At 45.9% G+C, this 21,726-nt stretch overlaps 2 protein-coding genes and 1 pseudogene across 3 annotated transcripts; 1 reads left to right on the top strand and 2 right to left on the bottom strand.

The window, feature by feature from the left end:
• Nucleotides 1-273: 273 nt before the first annotated feature.
• On the bottom strand, nucleotides 274-9,082 carry kif15 (kinesin family member 15). Of its 2 annotated transcripts, none has more exons than XM_030116847.1 (35): nucleotides 8,978-9,082; nucleotides 8,751-8,781; nucleotides 8,069-8,255; nucleotides 7,581-7,657; nucleotides 7,418-7,455; nucleotides 7,230-7,327; nucleotides 6,970-7,149; nucleotides 6,672-6,881; nucleotides 6,455-6,580; nucleotides 6,209-6,331; nucleotides 5,971-6,118; nucleotides 5,787-5,875; nucleotides 5,490-5,696; nucleotides 5,106-5,283; nucleotides 4,896-5,031; nucleotides 4,627-4,768; nucleotides 4,380-4,547; nucleotides 4,171-4,299; nucleotides 3,961-4,066; nucleotides 3,709-3,874; nucleotides 3,394-3,544; nucleotides 3,221-3,306; nucleotides 3,061-3,139; nucleotides 2,894-2,980; nucleotides 2,716-2,820; nucleotides 2,485-2,607; nucleotides 2,248-2,394; nucleotides 2,067-2,162; nucleotides 1,776-1,940; nucleotides 1,592-1,695; nucleotides 1,442-1,508; nucleotides 1,305-1,342; nucleotides 1,088-1,220; nucleotides 876-1,007; nucleotides 274-765 (listed from the first exon to the last, which is right to left on the bottom strand). In XM_030116847.1, exons 1-35 carry the CDS (start codon nucleotides 8,994-8,996, stop codon nucleotides 694-696), a joined length of 4,143 nt encoding a protein of 1,380 aa, XP_029972707.1. In that variant the 5' UTR covers nucleotides 8,997-9,082; the 3' UTR covers nucleotides 274-693. The 2 variants fall into 2 exon arrangements, with proteins under 2 accessions (XP_029972707.1, XP_029972708.1); XM_030116848.1 differs by having other exon boundaries at nucleotides 5,787-5,872.
• Nucleotides 9,083-10,542: 1,460 nt separating this feature from the next.
• On the top strand, nucleotides 10,543-16,987 carry LOC115406678 (transforming, acidic coiled-coil containing protein 3). Its single transcript, XM_030116858.1, is given in 18 exon segments — nucleotides 10,543-10,630; nucleotides 12,151-12,340; nucleotides 13,145-13,272; nucleotides 13,352-13,389; nucleotides 13,486-14,039; nucleotides 14,042-14,613; nucleotides 14,695-14,746; nucleotides 14,829-14,964; nucleotides 15,073-15,131; nucleotides 15,211-15,341; nucleotides 15,442-15,529; nucleotides 15,619-15,744; nucleotides 15,853-15,920; nucleotides 16,014-16,057; nucleotides 16,136-16,317; nucleotides 16,402-16,508; nucleotides 16,582-16,702; nucleotides 16,780-16,987. Coding segments are annotated over 17 exon segments (2,661 nt in total). The 5' UTR covers nucleotides 10,543-10,630; nucleotide 12,151; the 3' UTR covers nucleotides 16,846-16,987.
• Nucleotides 16,988-18,069: 1,082 nt separating this feature from the next.
• On the bottom strand, nucleotides 18,070-19,516 carry LOC115407080 (fibroblast growth factor receptor-like 1; annotated as a pseudogene).
• Between the last annotated feature and the right edge of the window lie 2,210 nt (nucleotides 19,517-21,726).

The raw sequence follows: 21,726 nt of genomic DNA, 5'->3' as shown, positions 1-21,726 counted from the left end.
ACACTATTCTAAATCAGTAAAACTAAAGTCATTCAAGTTTTCTGAGTCTTTAACTTCCAAAGTCACATCTCGAGCCTTTAATTTTTTTTAGTGAAGTCCAAGTCACATGACTCAAGCCTTCATTCCTGTTAAATGGACACATGATGAAAGAAGAGCAGACACACATGGTGGTGATATGTTACTGCTTGATGTAACCCAGATCACCAGACAACTGGACGAGTTTGGACGAAGGTGGGGGACACTCAGGATAGAATCTGACACACACAGGCTTCCTGCTATTAAAAAACATTTTATTACAGTACTGAGAAAGACACAGGCCTGCAATGGAAAAAATAAATCATTGAAAAACATCATACCACGGACTCATGGACCAGACATACAGTCAACATGTAGAAATTTGCAGATAAAACCAAGCAGCGTGAGGCCAACGTGGCAGAAAGTACTGACACCAGAAAAGTTGGAGCTGCGCCGATGGAGGTTTTGTTCCAGGTAGGGGTCGTCACTGCTGCCAGAGCAGATGTTTATAAGGTGCAGTACAGCCCCCATCAAAACCCACAAGAGGTAAAATTACACACTTTGTATCACAGATGAGAGAGAGAGAAAAAAAACCCCAATACATCACAATCTTTTTCTGTTGCAGCTGTAATGTGGATTCTCTGCAGGACGTTCACTGTCCGGCCACAGACTGGAGCTTCACACCGTCTCCTGAGGACATCCAGCGCTCTCTCGCAACAAGCAAAGCTCTGCCCGGAGCTTTACGTTCTCCTTAAAGAAAAAACAGAGCAAAGAAATGCTAATCAGTTCAACACAACCACTATTCTACAGTCACTGGTTTTTGAAGCTTGTATTGTACCTTCAGAGCTATTCGAACGTACCTCCTGAAGATGGGTGTTGTCCTTTTTGAGTTTGACCAAATACTCGATCTTCTGCTTGTGGTTCTTGTGTCCCACCAATTTGCCATTTTCCTCCGACAGCTTGATGTTCTGACTACGAAGAACCTCGTTCTCCTGCAGGACAGAAATCGTTTGACAGGAATCAGATAGTTCGCGCCATCCGAGCTGGAAACGCAGCGAGGTGAGGAACCCACGTGGAGCAGCTTCTGCTCGTCCTGCGCCTGCAGACTCATGTCTCTGAGCTCCAGGCAGCGGTTCCTCAGCTCCGTGGTCAGCTCCTGGACGCAGGTCTGAGACTGGGCCAGCATGGACTCCTGAGTCTGCATCCTGACGGCAGGAGGCAGAGAGAGACACAGCTGCTCACCGAGCGTCGGCGAGGGCGTCCAAACGCCCCGCAAAGCTCAAACTCACCTCTTCTGAGCGTCGCACAGCTTCTGCTTCATTTTGCTCTGTTGAGGAATTCATTCAAAAAAAACACGTCACTCGGTCAAACAGGCCATCGAGAACGAATCGGTCAAATCAGCAGTTCACTCTTTCATTTAACGCACCTTCTCTGCTCTCTCCTCCTGCAGCTCTTTCAGCAGGGACAGTTTGACGGCGTCATTCAACCCCTCGCTGAAAGACAGCACATTGATTTTTACTACAGCAGGAACAGTAACAGACACAACGGGACAACTCGATTCAAACAAGCACTCAACCCGTTTTGGTTTCCGTTCTGCGTCGAGTGGCTCTGCTCGATGCAAAACTCATTGAGCAGAGCCTGAATCTCCATTCGCATCATCTCCTTCTCAGACAACTGCATCTGGAGACACACAGATTAGAATCTCAGAATGATATTAATAGAGGACACCGACAGATTAGTGAGGGGAAAAAGAAAAACACCTTAAGCCGTTCGATCTCCTCGTTCTTGGCGGTTCTCTCGGCGTTCAGCTCTGCTAACAGGACCTCCATGGTCATCATGGAGGAGCGCCGGTTCTCCAGCTCTCGCTCCTGGCTCTCCAGCATCTCGGACACTTCCCTGTTGAGGCTTACTGGGGTACGAGGCGTCTGAAAAGGGGCAAACACAGACAAAGACATTTAAATGTGCCTGGTTGGAGTCTGGGTGGGCTTCAGTCTGTACAGCATGTTTACAAGAGAAGAAGACTGATGGGTGAATAAATCAGCAAGGTTTACCAGCGCTGATGACTTGGGAGTGACTGTCAGCTCAGTGAGAGGTTTGAAGATCCCGTTTCTGACTGTTTTCTCCACCGCATCCTGCTGCTGTTGGACCTGAATTGAAAGGAGAGTTGATTTTTCTTTTCTTTTTTTTGGGGATTGTGTTTGAGTTTTCCAACAGTGGCGCTCCTCTGTTCACCCTCTGCCTCAGATCCTGGATGATGGCGTCTTTCTGGGCGGTTTGCTCCTGGGATGCGAGGAGGAGGCTGTTCAGCTCATCCAACACCTTGGTGAGTCTTTCCACCTCCTTGGTGGCGTAAAGCAGCTCCTCCTCCAGCACCTCCACCTGGAGAGAAACGACAGGGGCTGAAGCATTTCCTCTGGTCACACAAAACTACACGATTTAACATGAAACAGCCTCCAGGCAATAAATCACCTCTATTTTGTTTGATGCCGTGTTCTTTTCTACAGTTAACTTCATGTCAGAGATTTCGGCCTGCAGCTTAGAGTTTTGCTCTCTGACGTCTTCCCGTTCGAGGCAGGCGGCGTTGTATTTGACCTGGGAGAGAAAAGACGGTGTTACTGCTCCAAACATCCAACCTGGTCGCCACGTGACAGGTAATCAAACGGGAGAGAGGAAACGCGAGAGGTTAAATAGGAGGAATACCGAGATGTCTCTGAAGTCTTCAGTGAGGTGGCTGATGGTCTGGTCCTTCTGGCTCAGCTCGCTGCGGAGGTCTCTGGTTTGGTTGATCAGATCCAAGACGACATCCTGCCAAACGGCACAAACGTTTATATCAGAAAATCAACACACACACACTGAAACTATAACCGGAGAAGCTTACGCTGTCCTGCTCGGTCTTCTGCTGCAGGCTTTTGATCCGTTCATTGGCAGAGGTGAGGTTTTGCTCAAGATCAGCAAGCTTGGAAATCTTAGAAACGAAAAGCAAGACGGCCGGGTTAAACCACTGAGCGCAGACGACTGCAGCACGGCTCACCGGGGAGATCTGACCTGCTGCTGATTCTGAGCTGTCAAATCGGAGATCTGTTTCTTGAGGTGTGCATTGTGCTCCACAGTTTCAATCAGTTCTCTAAAGAAAGAGAGCCATGTTAACGCGAGCGCAATCATCAAAACAAAATAGTAAAAGAAAAAAGAAGAAGCAATAACTCACTTCGATGTGCTTTCTTTGTTTTCTCTTAACTGAGCGATCAGAGCGTTTGCTCGCTCTTGCTCAGTTTGTAAAGAAATATTTAATTCCTGTGAAAGGAGAAAAAAAAAAGACTGCTACTGTTTTGTGGTTCATTACAGCACACAAAAAAGTATTCAGTTTATCAGTTCCCTCACCAAGACCTGCGTCTTCAATTCTTCAATTTCCTGCTGGCTGACTGTCATCTGCTCTTTGGCCTGATCGGCGTCAAACTTGGCCTCGGCCTGCAGCTGGTCGAACGAATCCTGCAGAGCTCGATGCTGCTCAAGCAGCTGCTCCCACTCCAGCCTGGGAAGAAAAGAGCAGAGTGTGAACAAAATCAGCCCTACAAACCAAAACTCAGGAGAGCAAAGAGCAATTTCGGGATTTCAGAGGAGTACAAATGTCCCACAGCTGAGCTGACAGATCAGTGCTCAAAGCTTGCTGCCGAAGCAGGGTTGACTGCTGCTCACCGGACTTTGTCGAGCTGAAGCTGTGTGGCGATCAGGCTGCTGGAGAGCTGGCTCATCTCTCTCTGCTGCTCGCTCTGCCCGTCTTTCAGCTCATTCTTCACGGACTGCAGCTCCTTGTCGGACGACTCCAGCACCAGGCGGAGATCACGGATCTCAGTCCTCAGAACTGAAAGGAGAGAACAGGAAAGTACTATTATGTGCTACACAACGAGCAGCAAGAGAGCAAGCGTCGGGACAATCGTCGAGGCTGACCTTCGGCGGCTTGCTGTTCAGACTGCAGGCTCTGCTGCAGGCTGTTAATCGTCTCCTCAGCGGTCAGCTGATCACTGTTCCTGTTCGCTCTCTCTGTGGCGATGAGCTACAAGACATCCAGGACAGAAAAGTAAAGAGCGTGTTGGTTTTCTTAAATACCTGACCTATTATTAATTCACACTTTAAATGAACCGCTCATGAGTTCCACACCTGATCTTTGCTTTCCAACTCTTGAGACATCAAAACAATCTGCTCCTCAAGTTTGACAATTTGCTGCGTCAGCTTGTTGTTCTTCAGCTCCTCTTCGTTCAGCTGCGTCTGGACGTGACTGGCGTTCTCCTGGGAACAGATGAGACCCGGCGTTACAGGAGGACTCTCTGCCTTCACGTCTCGGTTCAGGATAGCGGTCAGTTCTTTACCTGGACTTGTCTCAGTTCTTCTGTCAAGGCCATTTCGGCCATGTCTGACGGCGGCTCCTCGGCCCAGATGCCGTCTGAGACGCACTCCGTCCCGTTCAGGTGCTCCGGGCTGGACAGAGGCACCAAACGCGACCGCAGGTTGTACGCTTTGGTGGGTGTGCTGAGAATCTGATGCCATTCACAGAGTTTCCGTTAGATCAGAACAACGACGCGTACGACGACATGGCGATGGAAGGACTTCTCTCACCTTTATAGTTTCAACGTGGATTCTGTTCAGCTCAGAAACCTCCTTGTTTTTGTAATCGTTTGTAGCCTTCAAAATATTCTCCAAATGCTTGTTGGACTTGTCGAGATATCTTTTGTCGGATTCCAACTGCGACATCTGTTTCCTGCAACACCGGACTGAATTATACAACACTTCAGCAACTAAAGGCACTTTGTTACTCATCAGTGAAGAACATTTCAGGACAATCGCTGTGCTGTAGTGGAGCCAGTCTCATCAAACGAAATCCTTACTTGGTGACTTCTTTGTACTCGTCAAAGGCTTGAAGAGCGGCTGTGAGGTCCGACTGTTTCTGAAGCAGTTTAGCATTCAGTCTCTCCACGGCAGCTGCGTTATCTGAAGCCACGGAGGCTGAGGGGACGACTGCACCTGGAGGAAAAGGACCACCGAATCACTTTCCATTCATCTGACAGTATTATTTCCTCTCTTCTTAGATGACGCACCGTCTGTAAGACCTTCAGACTCCAGAACCTTCTGAAAAGCTTCTTCCAACTCAGCAGCAACTTCAGCTTCAGCTTCTTGGGCTTTCGTCACCCACTCAAGGGAACGGAGCTGACTGTTTTCCTGCCTCAGGCTGTAATTCTCTGCAGCATATCGAGTCATCTTTGGATGATGTTCAACCTAAAAGTGCAGATGTGAGAAAAAAGACTGAAGACTAGAGCAGCAGAATGATTATTCACCTGAGCGTTTGATAAAATGACTAAAAGTAATGTTAGATTTTTGTTTTCTGGATGAACAAGGTGTAAATTTATTGGAGCATCTCAGAGCAACCCTTAAAGAGTAAAGAATGTTTTGGCATCCACACTGCTAGAGTTTCCAAGGCTGACCTGATGTCTCAGGATCTTAATCTCTTCCTTCAGCTGGTTTATCGTCTGGGACTCCTCGTCTGACAGCGAGCTTTGTCCAGCCTTCAGCTTCTTCTCAAGGCGAGAGATGTGCTCTTCCCGAAACTTGGTGATCATTTTGCTGGATTCAACGAACTTGTCCTTTTGTGAACAGGCCTCCTTGAGCTGAGCCACCTTCGTGAGAAGGATCTGAGTAGATTCCAACAAAATAAGTTTGAATTGAAAAAATATTTCCTCCTTTTAAAGAAAAAAAAAAGTGCTATAATATATGTTCTATACCTTTATCTCCTCATCCTGCCTCTTCCACAGATGAACTGCAGACACGAACTTCGCTTTATACAACATATCGTGTTGTACATCTTCACCTGCTAAGAAAAACCCACGAAAAAAAACATAAACCATTAAAACATGCATCGAACAGCAGAGATCGAGGGTCCCCGTGTCTGACTGTGCATATCGTTACCTGTGGGGACTTCAGGTCCTCCAGGTGCGACGTTTCTGCCACAGTCGACTCCCTGAGAAGCCATCGCATGTGCAAGCTGCTCCTTCAGCTTCTTCACCTCCGCCTGTAACTGCCTGACGTTCCCCTGAGTGTCCTCGTTGATGACAGCCTGACAGAAGAAACAGGCCGCACTGAATAATTCATCTGTTCATCCTGCTCATTTTAGAAGTGTTACATGGGATTGTTTGATAACTGATACCTTGTTTTTGATTAACTTTGCTCTCTGGGCAAACTGTAAGGTGGACAGAGTCTCTCCAAAACACTTTGAACCAGGGTGCACGTTGGCTATGATGAAAGTCTTTGCATTTCCACCGAGTGAGTCCTGGAATCACCAAACACGAATTGTTAATGGATCTTAACATAGTTGAGATGCTGTGTGTCTAAAAAGAAAATTAGCAAAGTTCCTCCCTGAAACAGTGAAACATGAGCATCTCCAGGCCCTTACTCTGAGCAGGAAGGTCAGTTTTGAGTCCCTGTAGCAGATGTGGCGGTTTTTCCCATTGGAGACGTCCACCAGGGCCATGATCACCTGGCCCAGGCACATGAGGGAGCGATTGATGCTGCTGGCTTCCTGCAGGGGAAGCAGTGCAGACAACAGCCGTGATGTACATAAACGTAAAAACGCATCGCCGTGGTGTTTCAGTATTCTGGCACAGCTTTACCTTGAGTCTGGAGCCCTCCGTGTGGGTGTCCTTCTGTCTCTCAGACCCTGCCAGGTCAACCAGGTTCAGCTGGGACATGCGGATGTTCACCACTTCATTGATCGACTCTTTGGACTCCAAAGTCATCGTAAACACAGCATGTGATCGCGAGGACTCTCGGTTCATTGACGTGGAGGCCACACGTCGGTTGCGCCAGCCCATCGACAGCACCTGTGTTCAGAGACGTTTCATCTCTGCAGTCAGTTGCTCAACATGAAGTACAACAGACGGGTGAAAATAAAGGCACAGGAATGAATACCTGGTAGGCTTCAGCGGCTGAGTTGACAAACTTCTCCACAGCTCCCTCAACAAACACGCCCTTCTTGATGTTCTCCCTGAGGAAAAGGCTGGCGGAGGCCGTGTCCAGGAGGTCGTAGATTTGTTCGTTGTAAATCTCAATAAATGAACACTTGCACAGGAAACTCTTTGACTGGGAAGACTTGAGGGTGGAAAACAAGAAATTAGAATACAAGCATTTTATACATACAAATTTTTGAAGGTGAAATATTAACAGCACACCTTTTCAACTTCTCTGCTAATGAGAAAAAACAGGTACTCAAAGCTTCGAGGAATAACACCCCGTAACTCATGTGTGAAGTTGTCCAGATCAGACGGTCCTACAGAGAAAAAAGGTGCCACTTAAGTTACATGATCTGTTCCTCAAACATTTGAAGCACAGAGTGAGAATGAACATGCATTAAACTCACCCAGCATAGTGAAGGTTTTCCCTGAGCCTGTTTGTCCACTGCAAACGTAAAACAGAGACTCAATAAGGAACTGAAAGGACGAGTGCTTCGCACTAAGCAAAATACAGAGTTTGACATTAAATTTTCTTTATATTAGGTGTATCAAAAAAATTGATGTACTTACTAGGCAAATATTGTACCATTATATCCATTCATACAAGACTCAACAATATTCTTGGCCACACAGGTGAAAACAGAGTCCTGTTGAAGATGGGCAGGAAAAGATTACAATAGCACTGACAACTTTGAGCTATAAACAGCCAGGGGTGTCAACCAGATTTTGATTCATTCCCTATGTGCTTATGCAAAGAAGTATGAATACGATAATGAGTTTCATTACACTGTTTTGGTCGTCACCTTTAAAGTGTGTCTCTGATCTTATTGCTGAGCTGATGCAGCTGGATCACTGATCTATCGGATCACTTCTCAATACTGACTTTTGCTTGCCATCTTTAATAAAAACACTGCAATCCTTGGTATTTAAATACAGCAATGTTATTGAAGTTAGTTGTTTAGCAAGGATGTCCCATCCAGTCATGTTAGACCCTTTGTGGGCCAAGAAGTCTCATTTCTGACACCTCTGACCTAATCAAGTAGTGCATTAAAGCAAACCTGAGATGTGTCCATGTCTGCCACATGATCGTAGATGAAGGTCCGTGGCTCCGGTTTGGAGAGGAGACGGATGGTGTTGGGGGAGGTGACCGTGAGACACAGATTCTGATCTCCATCTGTGGTTAACCCCGTGCCCTGGGTCAGAGGTCGCACTCGAACGAAAACTTTGATGGAATCAGTGTCGCCGCTGTAAGCCCATAAAGCACCAACAGTCATGAAAAATGTTAACTGTGTTACAGAGGATGAAACTAAGAATTTTACTGAAAGTAAGAATGATCACAGAACATTTTCCTGTTTACAGAGATATGGAACCTAAATCTTTCACATTTTTCAAAACCAGGTTATTTTGTTAGTAAGAGCAACCTAACAATCCATCATCATTCATCAGTCATGCAAACATGACAGCACATAAATATTCACTGAAGAGGGATCTGACTGGATACACAGCAGCTTCCCAGCAGCCATCAGTAATGGTGCATTTAACTTCATTAAACACTCAAGTGTGTTTATCACTCCACTTGTACTAATAAACTTTATACCCGAGCACATAACTTGTTTGTATCCTTGTTTATGCTTATTTGTATTACTGAACACTAAAAACGGGGAGTATTTTGGGTAGAGAAACAGTAGTTTTCGTAAACACCCGCGGACCTTCGGTCTTGTGTGAAATAGCACTGATTACCTGGCAGAAAGCTGCGTTGAATCAGCAGATCCTGTCAACAAAACAACAGCACCGTTAAACATCCGCCATTTAGTTAATAAACCACCGTGAACTTAGAAAAACGCCTGTTATAAAGCAGCAGAGTTTATGGTCAACATTCGACGTGTTAGCGGACTCCTGACATCCAAACTAACCTAAAACAGTTTTCCTACAACACACAGCTTTCTTATTCGTGATTCGGTGTTTACCTCTTCCGCTGGAAGTCATTGCAGACACAGATATTCGCCGTTAGGAGGTGAAATAAATTTATTTATCGCATGTCGACGCAGAAGAGGAAACTCTGTTTACATCCCTTGAAATTGGCGGGCAGCTCGGGCGAGTTCTTCTTCTTCTCCTTTTTGTTCAGGGGGAAACTCACAGTAGCAGATGGAGCCCACACCGCCACCTGCTGGATGACAGCGCAAAACAACCAGCAGAGTCACGAGTTTAATTTAATTTAATTTAATTTAATTTAATTTAATTTAATTTAATTTAATTTAATTTAATTTAATTTAATTTAATTTAATTTAATTTGCAATTTTTTACTACTCCATATAACAATTCCACGTGTTGAATGAAATTGCATTTTTATCACAGTTGTGACTCTTTTCATGGGATTTTTTTTTTTGGGGGGGGGGGTATGCTCAGAGATAAACCTGGCTTGAATTTCAGAAACGTGTTCATTCTCAGAATTGTGACTTCAATATCAGAACTTTGTCTACAAATTTGACAAAACGAAAAATAAATAAAAAACAGAAAAAAAATATAGACAGAGTTCAGTGAAAGGATAAAGATGAACTAATGAAGCTACTTTTACATGGACTGTTACATCCTCCAAACCTCATGACCTTTTTTGTGCATTAAATACTTATTTCATGCAAGAAAATGCTTATTAATCAGAAAATGTGCTTTTTTTAAATTATGACTCTTCCAGCTGAAGTGTAACAATGGTCACAAGCACATATGTCTGTGCTATTTGTCAATATTTCTACATATTTGTACATATTTGCACATTATTTGAGCCCCTTTCAATGTGTTTATAAAAGTACTTTGGGTGAGTTTACAGATATTGCGGTTATTAATGGTGGGCCTGAGGGAAGAGATAAAGAGGACAATGAAGTAAAGATTCAGTGTTTAAATTCCTCTATTCTTAACACATTTAAAAATTGAAAAATTCATTTCTTAAAAAAAAATACCAGACCTGTTCATTCTGAACTTGCAAAATTCGCAGTGTATAAACATTTATTTTGCCCACATTTTTTGTTGTGTTATTTCCTAAATTAGTTCCTGTACTAATTAATGAACAGTTTTTAGATGAACATACGCCTTTTTGCCTGGTGTTGTTTGACATTAATTTTCTTTTCTGTGTACTAATTTCAAATTATTGGTATTTGTTTTGTCTTTCAGCTGTTTATCTTCTCCTTTTCGTTGTTTTTAATCGAGTTCTTACTTTTCCAAATGTCTTAAATAAAAAAAGTCTTGTACTTTTTGTTAAAACAGTTTTTAGATAGATATTTGTGACATTGGCGGCGTGTGAGCTCAACTCCCCGTGCTTTATTATTGTTTTTTGTTCACGTTCTGTACAACTAATAAAGTTAGTACAAATGTTTTTTTCTCACTGCGCAGCCGCAGAATGACCCGTTGTTCTTTAACCCGATTGGTTTGTGTTTCATCAGTTTCCAGTGATCTGATTGGTTGTGTCTCGGCTTTCTGTAACCTGATTGGTTGCTCTTCAGCGTTTTAAAATCCAAACGGCTGTGTGTTTCAGTGAACGTTCATCCGAGTCGTCTGTATCCAAACTTCTACATTTCACGGGAAGACTTTGTATCTCTCGCCAGCGCCAACAACAACAACAACATCAGGTATGTGTTATAGACAGTATGAAGAAGTAGCAGAGGTTTTCTGGTTGTGAAATGTGACTTTTTTTTAAACTTTACGTTCGGTTCACCTCGAGGCGATGAAACGTTCACGAGTGAGAGACGAGACTGTCTCTAAATCGCTGTGTATTTTAATTTAATGAAATAAATACGAATCTGTTTGAGATAATAGATGGCTAAACCCCAATTGGTGTGATTTTCAAAAATGCACCTAACACGGGACTGTGAAAAGTCAAAGCGAACTTTCGAATCAAAGCTAGCTTAGTATGAAAGTAGCTGTTTGGCTGTTTTCACCACTGACTGGTTGATTATGTTTTTCCACTTATATCATTACAACTTCTAATAAACTTCAGTGTGCTGACTACATGATGATAGTACTAACTACAGTGAGAACGTGATGTGGTTGTGTATATATGTGAAGTCAGTTTTCCGTGTTGTGTGACTCAGACGTCTAATCTGCTGTCTGTGTCATCACTGCTCAGAGTTTTTCCTCCTATTTCACACATTTTATTACAATTCCTTCACCTATACAGTGACTTCAGAAATTGATGTCAAGGTGTTTTGAAAATCAGCCCAAAGCCAATGGGGAAGTCAAATCTTGAAGGAGTCCTACACTTGGGCACGTGCATATGGTATAAAAAAAAGAGTGATAATAGAAATACACGTGATAGGTACATCTTTGTTCGTTAGGATTCGTACTTAACAGTGAATCTGTTTCCTGAATTGATCTGTCCACTCCCAGCTCCACAGGGACTAAAGCTCCAACCGACATGTTGACATGCAGGGCATGAATGCAAATTGCATGGATTTAAAAAGACCTTATCCAGTTCAGTCTCTTGGACAGGGTTACTGTACTTGGAATCCTTCACATTTTAGAAATCTGGGATTATTCACTGCTCCAATCCACGAAAAAGAGTTAGGAGTTCCTTACACTTCTGTGGCAAACCAGCTCTAGTTTTTTGGCCTGATACTTCACGAACAATGGCTGCATTCAGTGTAGTTTCCAGCCCAGGCACGTTGAGACTGCAGGCTGTTTTCCACGGGATCAAAACACTATTGGTAGATTTGTTTTTTGCATGCTGGAAGCAGTGATTTTAAAATGTGACCGAATAAGATGATTTGTTGAAAAACAGCTCGTCAGTGCCATCTGGTGATTAAAACGTGAAACTGCCACACTGATTCTCCTGCTGTTTGTGCCAGCTTGTACACTGATGCCCAGTATATTGAGCAGCCAACGCTGCTTTGGCATCATTTATTCACTTTTGAAGAAAATATGGATTCCAATGTTACCCATAAACCTCCCTCTTATTTTGAAAGTGTATGTCAGTACATACACTGAACGGACTCGTTTTCTTGATTCTTGTGTGAACTCTGTGTTGTATTTATCTCTTCACACTCATCAGACACCAGCAGCGTCTTATCAGCTGAGTGCAGCTTTCAAGAACGACGCCTCCTTTCAGAGTTTCGGCTGTTTGCCTCAACAGTTGGTTTGTCTATGTTTACAGGATGAGCTCGGACGTCGTGAATGATGAAAATCGGGGTTTCTGTCCCAGAGGAAAGCGCAACAGCAGCAGCAGCAGCAGTAGTTGCAGCTCAAGTGACGACATATTTTCCCTGGATCAGCCAACTGGAAGACCGTCCATCCTGCGGCAGACAGAGAACCTGTCCAGCAACGCCGTGCCCAAGGGGATGAAGGTACATAGATAGAAGGATCAGGGCTCTTTTAGTCTGTCCCCGTCGCTTTCACAGACTGACATGTCAATGTACATGTTAGAGGTGCAGCGGCTTTAATATAAGAATGTTTCATCATGGCCTCAACTGAATTGTTTTTAATATCTTGTGGATTGAAAGTTAACACAAAGAGAGGTGTGAAAATAAAGGTTAGTCTAGTTTTGTTTGTGTTGTTCTCATCTTAAGATTTAAAGCTGCGTGCCATTTTTCTGAAGGTGGCCCATTTGTGTGTTTTTTGAGTTTTTATGAGGTCGATAGGTTAAAAGTGGCTGTTTGGTAGTAAAGGCTGCAGACCACTGGGCTGGTTTACAGAGTTTTAAACTCTTATGTCATATCATCTAATTTCTTTTAGACCCACCTGTGACTGCAGGTCAAAGGAATGGTTGTACATCTCAGGGAAAAAAAAAACTCTATCAAACATTCACAAGAGATACTACAGGAGTGTCAAACTTAATTCATATCCCACAAACATACCATTTATTCTGTCAATTCCTACACATATAATAGCATCAAAACCTCTAAACAGAAAAGTGCTTTATTTTTGCACAAAGAAATATGAGCACCTTCTGGACTGTTGGGTGTTTCTCTCCAGTCTGAAGCCCGTTGTTTATAGGTCTGTATGATTTCTGTGTGTGTCAGTTGTGACTTTACCTGCAGGCTGTATGTTTGACGTCGTTACTGTCCTGAGTTTCGTTACACATTTTGAAATGGAAATTTTTACAGTAAACATTAGCTGATGTGTTGCTTTTGTTTGTTGTGTGTGTGCAGGTCTGTTTTCAGACCCCTCGAAGAGATCCTGTGACGAAAAGAATTCTGTCTCCCAGCAAGTCTGTCAGGATGTCGAGCCTGGATGAGTGTACAAAAGCAATGCAGTCCTTGAATCTGGATAAGTCAAAGTAAATCTCTTTTATCCATCTGCATTCGAAACTCTCATGTAAAATGTGCGGCTCTCTCATGACTCGTGTTTGTTTGCAGCACTCCGCTACAGGGAGCCACCCAGCCGCCTGTTCAAGGTCTTTCATCTAAACACGCTCAGACTTTTCCTCTCATCTTTGTCATTGTGAGGAAAGTAGCACCAACCTGATCACCTTCTTGACCTTTTTTCACAGAGCCGTCGTCTTTTCCCGAAGAGGACATGCCGATTCAAACCAAGGGGAGCTACCAGCTGGACTTTGACAACCTGGACGCCGTGGATCCTTTCCAGGGGTCTAACAAGATGGCCCTCTCCCCTGCAAAGCCTGCGGCTGAGAAGCCTCCGGCAGATCTCGCCGAGTCTCATCCAACGCCGGAGAACATCCCAGAGGAGCCGCGAAAAATAGACCTGGATCTTGACGACACGCTGCCGTTCGTCCCGTCTTTGGAGAACTCGCTGGCCGACGGCACGCTGGACAGCAGCTCCAGGGACAGCGGCGTGGTCGTTGTGGCCCGGGTCCTGACGGCCGAGGACCAGGACTCCTCCACAGCCACGCCGCAGTCTGCCGAGATGTCTGCCAGCACCGATCGGGACAAACCGTCCGGCAGCTTCCTGGAGGACGCGCCGCTCCCGGCCAAAGGCGCGTACACGCTGGATTTTGACAACCTCGACGCAATCAACCCTTTCCAGACCGGCGGCTCTAAGATTCAGAATTCACCGTTGTGAAGGCAGCTGCTCATTTCTCAGCCTTTTCTCAAGACGAAGGTGAACCTGAGGTTATCGCTGACACGCCTGAGCTGGTTCAGGAGGTTCCTGTAGAGCCGGAGCAGGATCCTGCTGCTGCTGTGGATCCAGTATCTGACAGCACTGAGGATGCCCAGACTGAAGCTGAAGACCCCCAGACTCCTGCTGTGGACGCCCAGCCCCCTGCTGAGGATCCCCAGCCCATCGACGCCCCGCTCAGACTGGAGTTTAATTTTGGTGACGACAGCGGGGTGAAGAAAAAGCCTCCTCCGAAGAGGCTGGGCGTGAGGCCTCCCGGTCTGAAAGGCAGGGAGGGAAAACGCACGTCGGACGTGAAGCCTGCAGCAGAGGCTCCTCAGAAACCTGCAGAGAAAGATCCTGAAGACACTCCAGTTCCCAAGAGCTCCTACTCGTTGGACCTGGAGAAGTTTGACGACCCGTACTTCAACCCCTTTGGCACAAATACCAAGATTGGTAATTCTCCGACGCGCAGCGAGAAATGTGGAGCTGCTGTCGCCGAGGCCGCCGAGCCAGATCAGACCAACAACCCTGTGGAGACGGAGGCTGTGTCACCTCCACGGTACGCTAAACACTCCAGGTTTTTTTTTTCTTTGCCTGCCGCTCGGTTTGTGTGTAATCGTTCTTCGGTTTCCTCCTGCAGAGCTGAGGCGAGCGAACGGACCACCAGCCCCAGAGACGAACCGGAACAAACGGTAGCGCCGTTTATCCTGATCAGTGAAACCGTTTCTGCTCTGGTCGTTTGCTTTTCCGCTGACTGACTGTCTGTATTGTCAGGCTGCCGAGGAGAAGGTTGTGTCAGACGAGGAGCCACTGAGTGAAGCTCCAGCGCAGAGTCTCCCTGGGAACTCTGAGCCGTGGCCTCAGGCCGACGTGGCCGACTTGGACCAGGAGTTTGTCCCTGGAGCCACTGGTGAGTCCATCCTACTGCCGTTTTGAGATTTAAAGCTTTTCTCCGTTCATCTGCCCTGTGTTTGCTAAAAGAAACCGTCTGACGTGGACTCATGCTTTTTATTTGCAGTCTTCGCCAATGACTTTGACGGACAGATCGACTACCTGGAGCAGTTTGGCTCCAGCAGCGTAAGTTCCTGCTTATTGTTCCGGCGGTCTGAAAGTCGGCCTGAAAGTGTTTCAGCCACGTCTCTGCTCTGGTCGATAGTTCAAAGAGTCGGCTCTGAGGAAGCAGTCCTTGTACCTGAAGTTCGACCCCCTGCTGATGGAGAGCCCGACGCAGTCTGCCGGCCCCGCCGCTCAGACGGACACGCCCCTCCCCGCCGCCTTGCTCCCACGGTATGACGACCCGCTGCCGTCACAGCAGGAGGCGCTTCGGACGTCCTGGAAAACAGAACTAGCTGTATCTATGTAGAGTCTTTGTTTCTGCACCTTCCAGGCCTGAACCTCCCCAGACGGCAGAGAAACACACGACTCCCAAAGCGGAGAAAGACGGATTCCCGCTGCTGGTCGATGCTGAAACACCCGTGAGTCTCTCCTTCGCCAGCGCAGCCCACGCAGCGCCACGTTTTCCCCTCCGTCCCCTCTGACCCCGTGTGTGTCTGCCTGTCGTTAGACTCCGGTCCTGGAGAGCCTCGCGCTGCCCTTCCCTCAGCCGGCGAGCGCCGAGGAGGCCATCATCGAGGTGCTGAAATACAGCCAAAAGGACATGGATGCTGCCATCGCCAGGGTGCAGCAGGAAGTACGTCCAGCGCAGCTTTTAACGCTTACGATCCCCTCAAATTCAAGATCTACTCCTTCACAGGTGGGCTCAAATTTGTAGGATTAAATAAATGAATTTCTCAAACAGGGAAAAGAGAGGGAGGAGCAGTGGAATGCCAAGTACAACAAGCAGCTGAACACGGGTCTGGAGATGAGGTGAGGGGTGTCGGGACCGCGTGGGGCTTCAGTTCACTCCGCAGGTCCTTCTTCAAGGTTTTCACACCTTCCTGTTTTCTTCCATCCTCTCAGGAAAGTGATTGCAGAATTTGAGCTTGTGATCGCCAAAATGATGGGTAGGTTCTTCTCCCTTCTGTAAATGTAACTCCAGGATCTGGATGTGTTTTAATGCCGGGTGTGTGTGTGTGGGTCAGCTGATCAGGAGAAGGAGCGTGCTGATCAGGAGAAGGAGCGGGAGGCGGCCCAGGCCAAACTCAACGAGGTCCTGCTGGAGAAGGAGCAGGTGTCGAGCGACCTGAACACCTTGGAGAAGTCGTTCTCCGACCTCTTCAAGCGGCTGGAGAAGTACAAAGAAATCATCGAGGGTTACAAAAAGGGCGGAGCGCAGAGAAAGCAGCCGGGCTGTTTCCCAGCACACCCGGGTGCAGAGGAGTCATTCTCCATCCTCCTTCCCCCACAGAATGAAACCACGCTGAAGGCCTGCGCTCAAGATTACCTAACCCGCATCAAAAAGGAGGAGAAGCGATATCAGACCCTCAAGGCTCACGCCGAGGAGAAGATCAGCCAGTAAGCAGCGCCGGCTCGCCGCCGCCCCCGCCGGCTCTCCGCAGACTCACCGCATTCTGATCTCCATCCTCAGAGCCAACAAGGAGATCGCCGAGGTGCGGGCTTCATACAAGGCCGAGGTGTCGGCGAACCAGGCTCAGCTGCGCCGCGAGCAGCTGAAGGCTCAGTCCTTGGAAAACAGCCTGGACCAGAAGGTGAGCCAACACGCCGCGCTTCACTGGGCTCACCGCCGGTGACGGTGTCTTCTGAATGCCTCTCTGCTTCCTCACAGGAGAAGGAGGTGGAGGAGCTCACCAAGCTCTGCGACGAGCTCATCTCAAAAGTGCAGAAGCGATGAGCCCTCCTGGAAGCTTACCTTGTAAATGTTCCTGTCAGTTTTTCTTCTCGTTGAGGTCCAGATCAGCTTCATGTGTTGTTTGTTATTATTTTTGTTGTTCTATTACTGTAAAACTAATAAATAAAGGATGATTACAACTTTATCAAGGCTTGTGTCTGTAATAATTGTCAGATTATGTTTTTAAAGGTACAGATCAACACAAGTTTCACTCTGAAACTAAAACAGATTTTCAAAGTTTGGTTTTCAGCTATAATTAAAAAGACATTAAACTCCACAACAAATAATTGTGCAGTGTTGTGTAGAGGAGTAAATATATGCTTCAGATGTACTTAACAGTGGATCATATTTTCCATTTTATGCAGATATTTTTGCCCTAATATTCTTTAATGTTCCAATTTGAACCTTCTGACTGGAAGAAGCTTTTAGAATTTAAAATCCTCAGCTGGAAAAATTAATTTGCTTGCAAAAATTCACTTGATTGTACCAATTTTCAGAGCAAAGCCCAGTTGAAATGACCTCTGAATACAGATCATGTCTCCACACGTTTTCTGATCATTTCAGTCTTTACACTTGTCACTGTTTATTCCTGTATATATTTAACTTTATTCTCTTATAGATATTTGAACCCTTTTATCTGGTGGATAGTGTTGGCATCACCACTAGAGGGCAGTGTTTGCCTTATTCATTCACTTGTTTCTCTCAAGGTTCACGTTTTAAAGCCTTTGTGTGGGAATAAGGAGTCAGAGTGTTTATCAAGCTGGACTCCCTGCGGTGTTCAGCTTGAGCGATTGTCCCGACACCCCCCCGCCCCCCGTCTGGAGCCGGAGCTCATCTCCATCCTGCGACGCTCCCCACCGGCCCAGAGCTCACCTGACACAATGCTCCCCTTCTTCCCCGAGCAATCACAGGCTCCCGTCACATCACTCCCACAGCAGCACAATGCACTTCCTAAACGCTGAAAGGAAATCCTACCTGGACGGGAGCTGAATGAGGTGCTGCTGCAGACCAGGAGGTGGAGGAGAGGCGGGGGACTCACTTAATGGTGTGTGTGTGGGGGGGAGATGCTGGTGACTGGGTGTAGTCTTGCAGGGGCCATCAGTCATCTAAAAAGCGACGCTGAGGCTGCTCTTGTGTCTCTGAACCCGGCGTCACCCTCGGCCGACCTCAGGACGGCGACCCGCCTCCATCCCAACGCTCCCCGAAGAATCCTCTCCACAGCGCAGCTTGTTCCAGCTCATTTAATCAAACTATCAAACCTTCAAACTCAAGAGGCTCTTTTGCTTTGGAGCCTCGAACAGAGTACGACATACAAGATTGTCAATATAAACCAATTACATACTAAATACAAAGTATATGTGATTAAACTGGGTGACAAAGTACTCAAAATGTTCTATACACAACAACAGTATGCTTTAATAACATTACATAGATATGTAAAACGCCTTACTCTGAAAAATAAACCTTTGATACATTTTATCTTTAGCAAAATAAATTAAATATTCATGACTCGGTTTGATTATAAACGACTACAGCTTCATAAACTGTGCTTGGATAAGGTTGTGGTCGAAAAGACTGCTGGTTCATCTCAACCTGCTACCGACTAGAGACGGGAACTACCTAAAACAACACGGTTAAAAAGATATGAACACGGAAACACAGCGTCATCCATCCCTTGCAGCCTGCATGCCGCCAAAAGACGGAGGACAACCGTCCAGCGCCGTGCTGAGCGGAGGGAGGGGTGAAAGGTCAGCTAGTGGTCTGCATTCCCAGCATCACGCATCTTCAACAACACAAAAGGACGACCTGAGAAGGAGCACGAACACCAGCCCTTTCGGAACGCTCCAGTACCATCTTCAGCACCGAACGGCCGACTGCGTGAAGGATCGACGGATCCAAAGCCGCCCTTCGGCGAGCCCGAACGGCTGCAGGTAAACTCACACAAAACGTCCTTTTTCGATTAAGTGCACAAGAAAAGATGAATGGATTTTTAGTGGTGTGAGCGTCTGACAGGTTTAAAATAATAATTAAAAAAAAAGCACCACAATATGGAAGTTGTTCTGTTTTCATGTCACACATGTTGTGTTACTGGCCACTGTCGGTCCGGAGCTGCCGTCGGTCCGCCGCTCAGCTCATGAGCACTGAGGCTAACACTGGAAGTGGATGTGCTGGTGCTGGTGCACTTTCCCGTCCACGTGGGAGTGAGTGTGCGTGTGAATGTCAGTGTAGATCTTGGGGTATATTTTCGGGGGGATGGAGGGCCCCCCCTGGCCGAGGAGGAGCTGCTGCTGGGCCAGGTACTCCTCGTAGTTCATGGAGGTCATGCAGTCTTTCTCCGGGCTGGAGGAGCCCGACGACGGCGCCGCGCAGCCCCGTCCCGCTCCCGGTCCCGGTAGGCCGGCCGGTGGGGGCTCTGCGTGGACGGGGCGCCGCCGGGAGGCGGGCAGTTCTTCCTGCTCTGGCAGAACCACAGCAGCACCGTGCCGAAGATGAAGACGATGCCGCGGGGATGCCGATGATGACGGGCCAGGGGAGCGAGCTGGAGGCGGGCGAGAACATGGGCGTGACGGGAGGCTTGGTGTCTGCAGAGGGAGGAGGAGAAGGAAACAATCAAACGGAGCCGATTCAGATCAGCATGTTTCAGGATGCTTCCAAAACCACACTTTCTCTGCATAAAACACGGTTTCTGCAGGAGAACAATCCCAGCTTCAGGCCTGCAAACAGCTTCCCTCACTCAGCAATTCAATAAACATCCAAACATTGATCTCAAGATGTGCTTGTTTGTTGGTCCCGAAGACACATGGCTGTTTTTAATTCAGAAATGGTTTATTTGGGACTAAGCAATTCAAAATTGTATTCCTGAACTTGGTGTTTACATGGGAAAAACTAGGGATTCAATCCTCTTTAATGCTGGTGGCTGAGAAGTAGCCAGGAGGCGGAAGTAAACAAAACATTTTGACGGCAATTTGTCTTCATCATCATCAAAGTTGATTCAATCGAGGTCTTCCTCGATTAACTTTGATGCTACAGCTTTAAAAATGTCCACATTTTCATTATATCCATTTCTTCTAAAGCTCCGTTAAATAATTCATCTCTGTACAAGTCGAACTGCAGGCAATGCTTTTACATAGGACTTTTAATTCCTCTATAAATCAGAATAAAGCCTAATTTCGCTCTAAAATGACCATGTGAATGCCTGGAAAACTTTATTAAGAATTAAGTTTAAATCCGAATAGACCAGCAGGTTTATTCTCTTTTGGAAGCGGAATTATATGCTAATTAGGCGCGACTTCATTCTAGTCGTTCTGCGCATGCTCCGTCTGATGACGCAATTTTCCAAAATGGCGGCCCGCGTTTCGACTCCTCTGGAAACGATTTAGTAACGGCAGTTTTATAAGAATAGCTATAATGAAACGAGCGGATCGACGGGCGCTTAACAACGAGGACATTTTCAAACCTTTAGCGACAAAGTTAATCGAGAAAGAAAGACGAGAAAAACGCTGTTTACTTCCGGGAGACGTCAGTACGTCATGGCCATCCCGTCCAATTAGAACGCTTCACGGACCCCGGAGTGAGAGAGGATTTAATTCTTCGTTTTGCCCATGTGAACATGAAGCTCATGAATATAATAAATATAATATATATATAATATAATAATATAATATAATATTATAACATAATTCCGAATTAAAAACACTATGTAGCCACACTTATTTTGAAGCGGAATTACACTTTATTTGGATTTATACAGGAAAAAGTGACATGTAAACACATTGATCTTGTCACATCTGATCTCAAGTGAACCACACCATTAAAATTAGAGCATGAAAGCTTTTAAATAAAAACTCTGCAACTGTATCTTTATTTTAGCCTAAATTTTTCAAATATTAATAGTATTCAAAATTGCCATTGTTCCCTACTACTACAAAATACTGTGAAATGTGATATCTACAAATGAACATTCTCTTTACCCTTTTGAATGTTCTTCTATTCAAAATTGCGACAAATAATTGTGGACTGAAAGCCTGTCTGCTGAAGTATTTCTGGTCCGTCTTCAGGGTGCACGTTTTTAAAGATTAGCTTTGAAAAAGGCAGCAACCTCTCACTGCATCTCTGGATGGGACAAGTCCATGTTGGCTTTGCCGGCTGTTTGACACCTCTGACGGCATAATTGAGGCTTTTATGACACATATTTTGCACCAGGTCTAAAAAGTCTTCCATAAAAATGCTAAAACAACAGAGCTCACCACAAGTCTCCAGAACAGATCAATCGGTTAAACTTCTCTGTTGGGCACACTGATGACGAAGCTCCTTCATTCAGCATGCGTGCTATTAGTTAAGTCCTCGGTTTGTGCTGCTTTTGTATTTCTCCGGGGAATGTACTGAGACATGATGAAGAGATAATCACCCGTCAGCCCCGAAACTGTTCAGACTTTAACAGAGAAATCTCTCCAGTTTGTGGTAAATGAGGCGAATCTGACAGCAAGAGGAGAAAAGCAGAGGAAAAAGCACAGATGTTCCACATTTATCTTTAATACCTGACCTGAAGAGCTGAGTTTTTGAGAAATGTTCCCTCCTCATCAATAAATTAATCAGAGTGGAGAGCTTCATACGTGGAAAAACTCCCACAGGTTGGAAAATGGCTGGGAGACCGTTTGACTGGACATTATTTACTCAGCGGAGAATGAAACAAGTTCAGATCGTATCAACGCTGAACGTGAAACAGATGACGGCTGTAATTACTGCCGTTTTCCTGTCTTCTGCCCTCAAAAGTGCTTTTCAACAGTGGAAAGAGGACAGAAAACTACTGCCACGTCGCTGGAACTGCACTCGAAGAAAGTTAGACAAATATATTAAAAGTTAGCACAATAGCAATATATTAAA

The sequence above is a fragment of the Salarias fasciatus genome, chromosome 19 (assembly GCF_902148845.1).
Source record: "Salarias fasciatus chromosome 19, fSalaFa1.1, whole genome shotgun sequence".
NCBI lineage: Eukaryota > Metazoa > Chordata > Actinopteri > Blenniiformes > Blenniidae > Salarias > Salarias fasciatus.
This window is presented reverse-complemented; position numbering and strand designations above follow the sequence as displayed.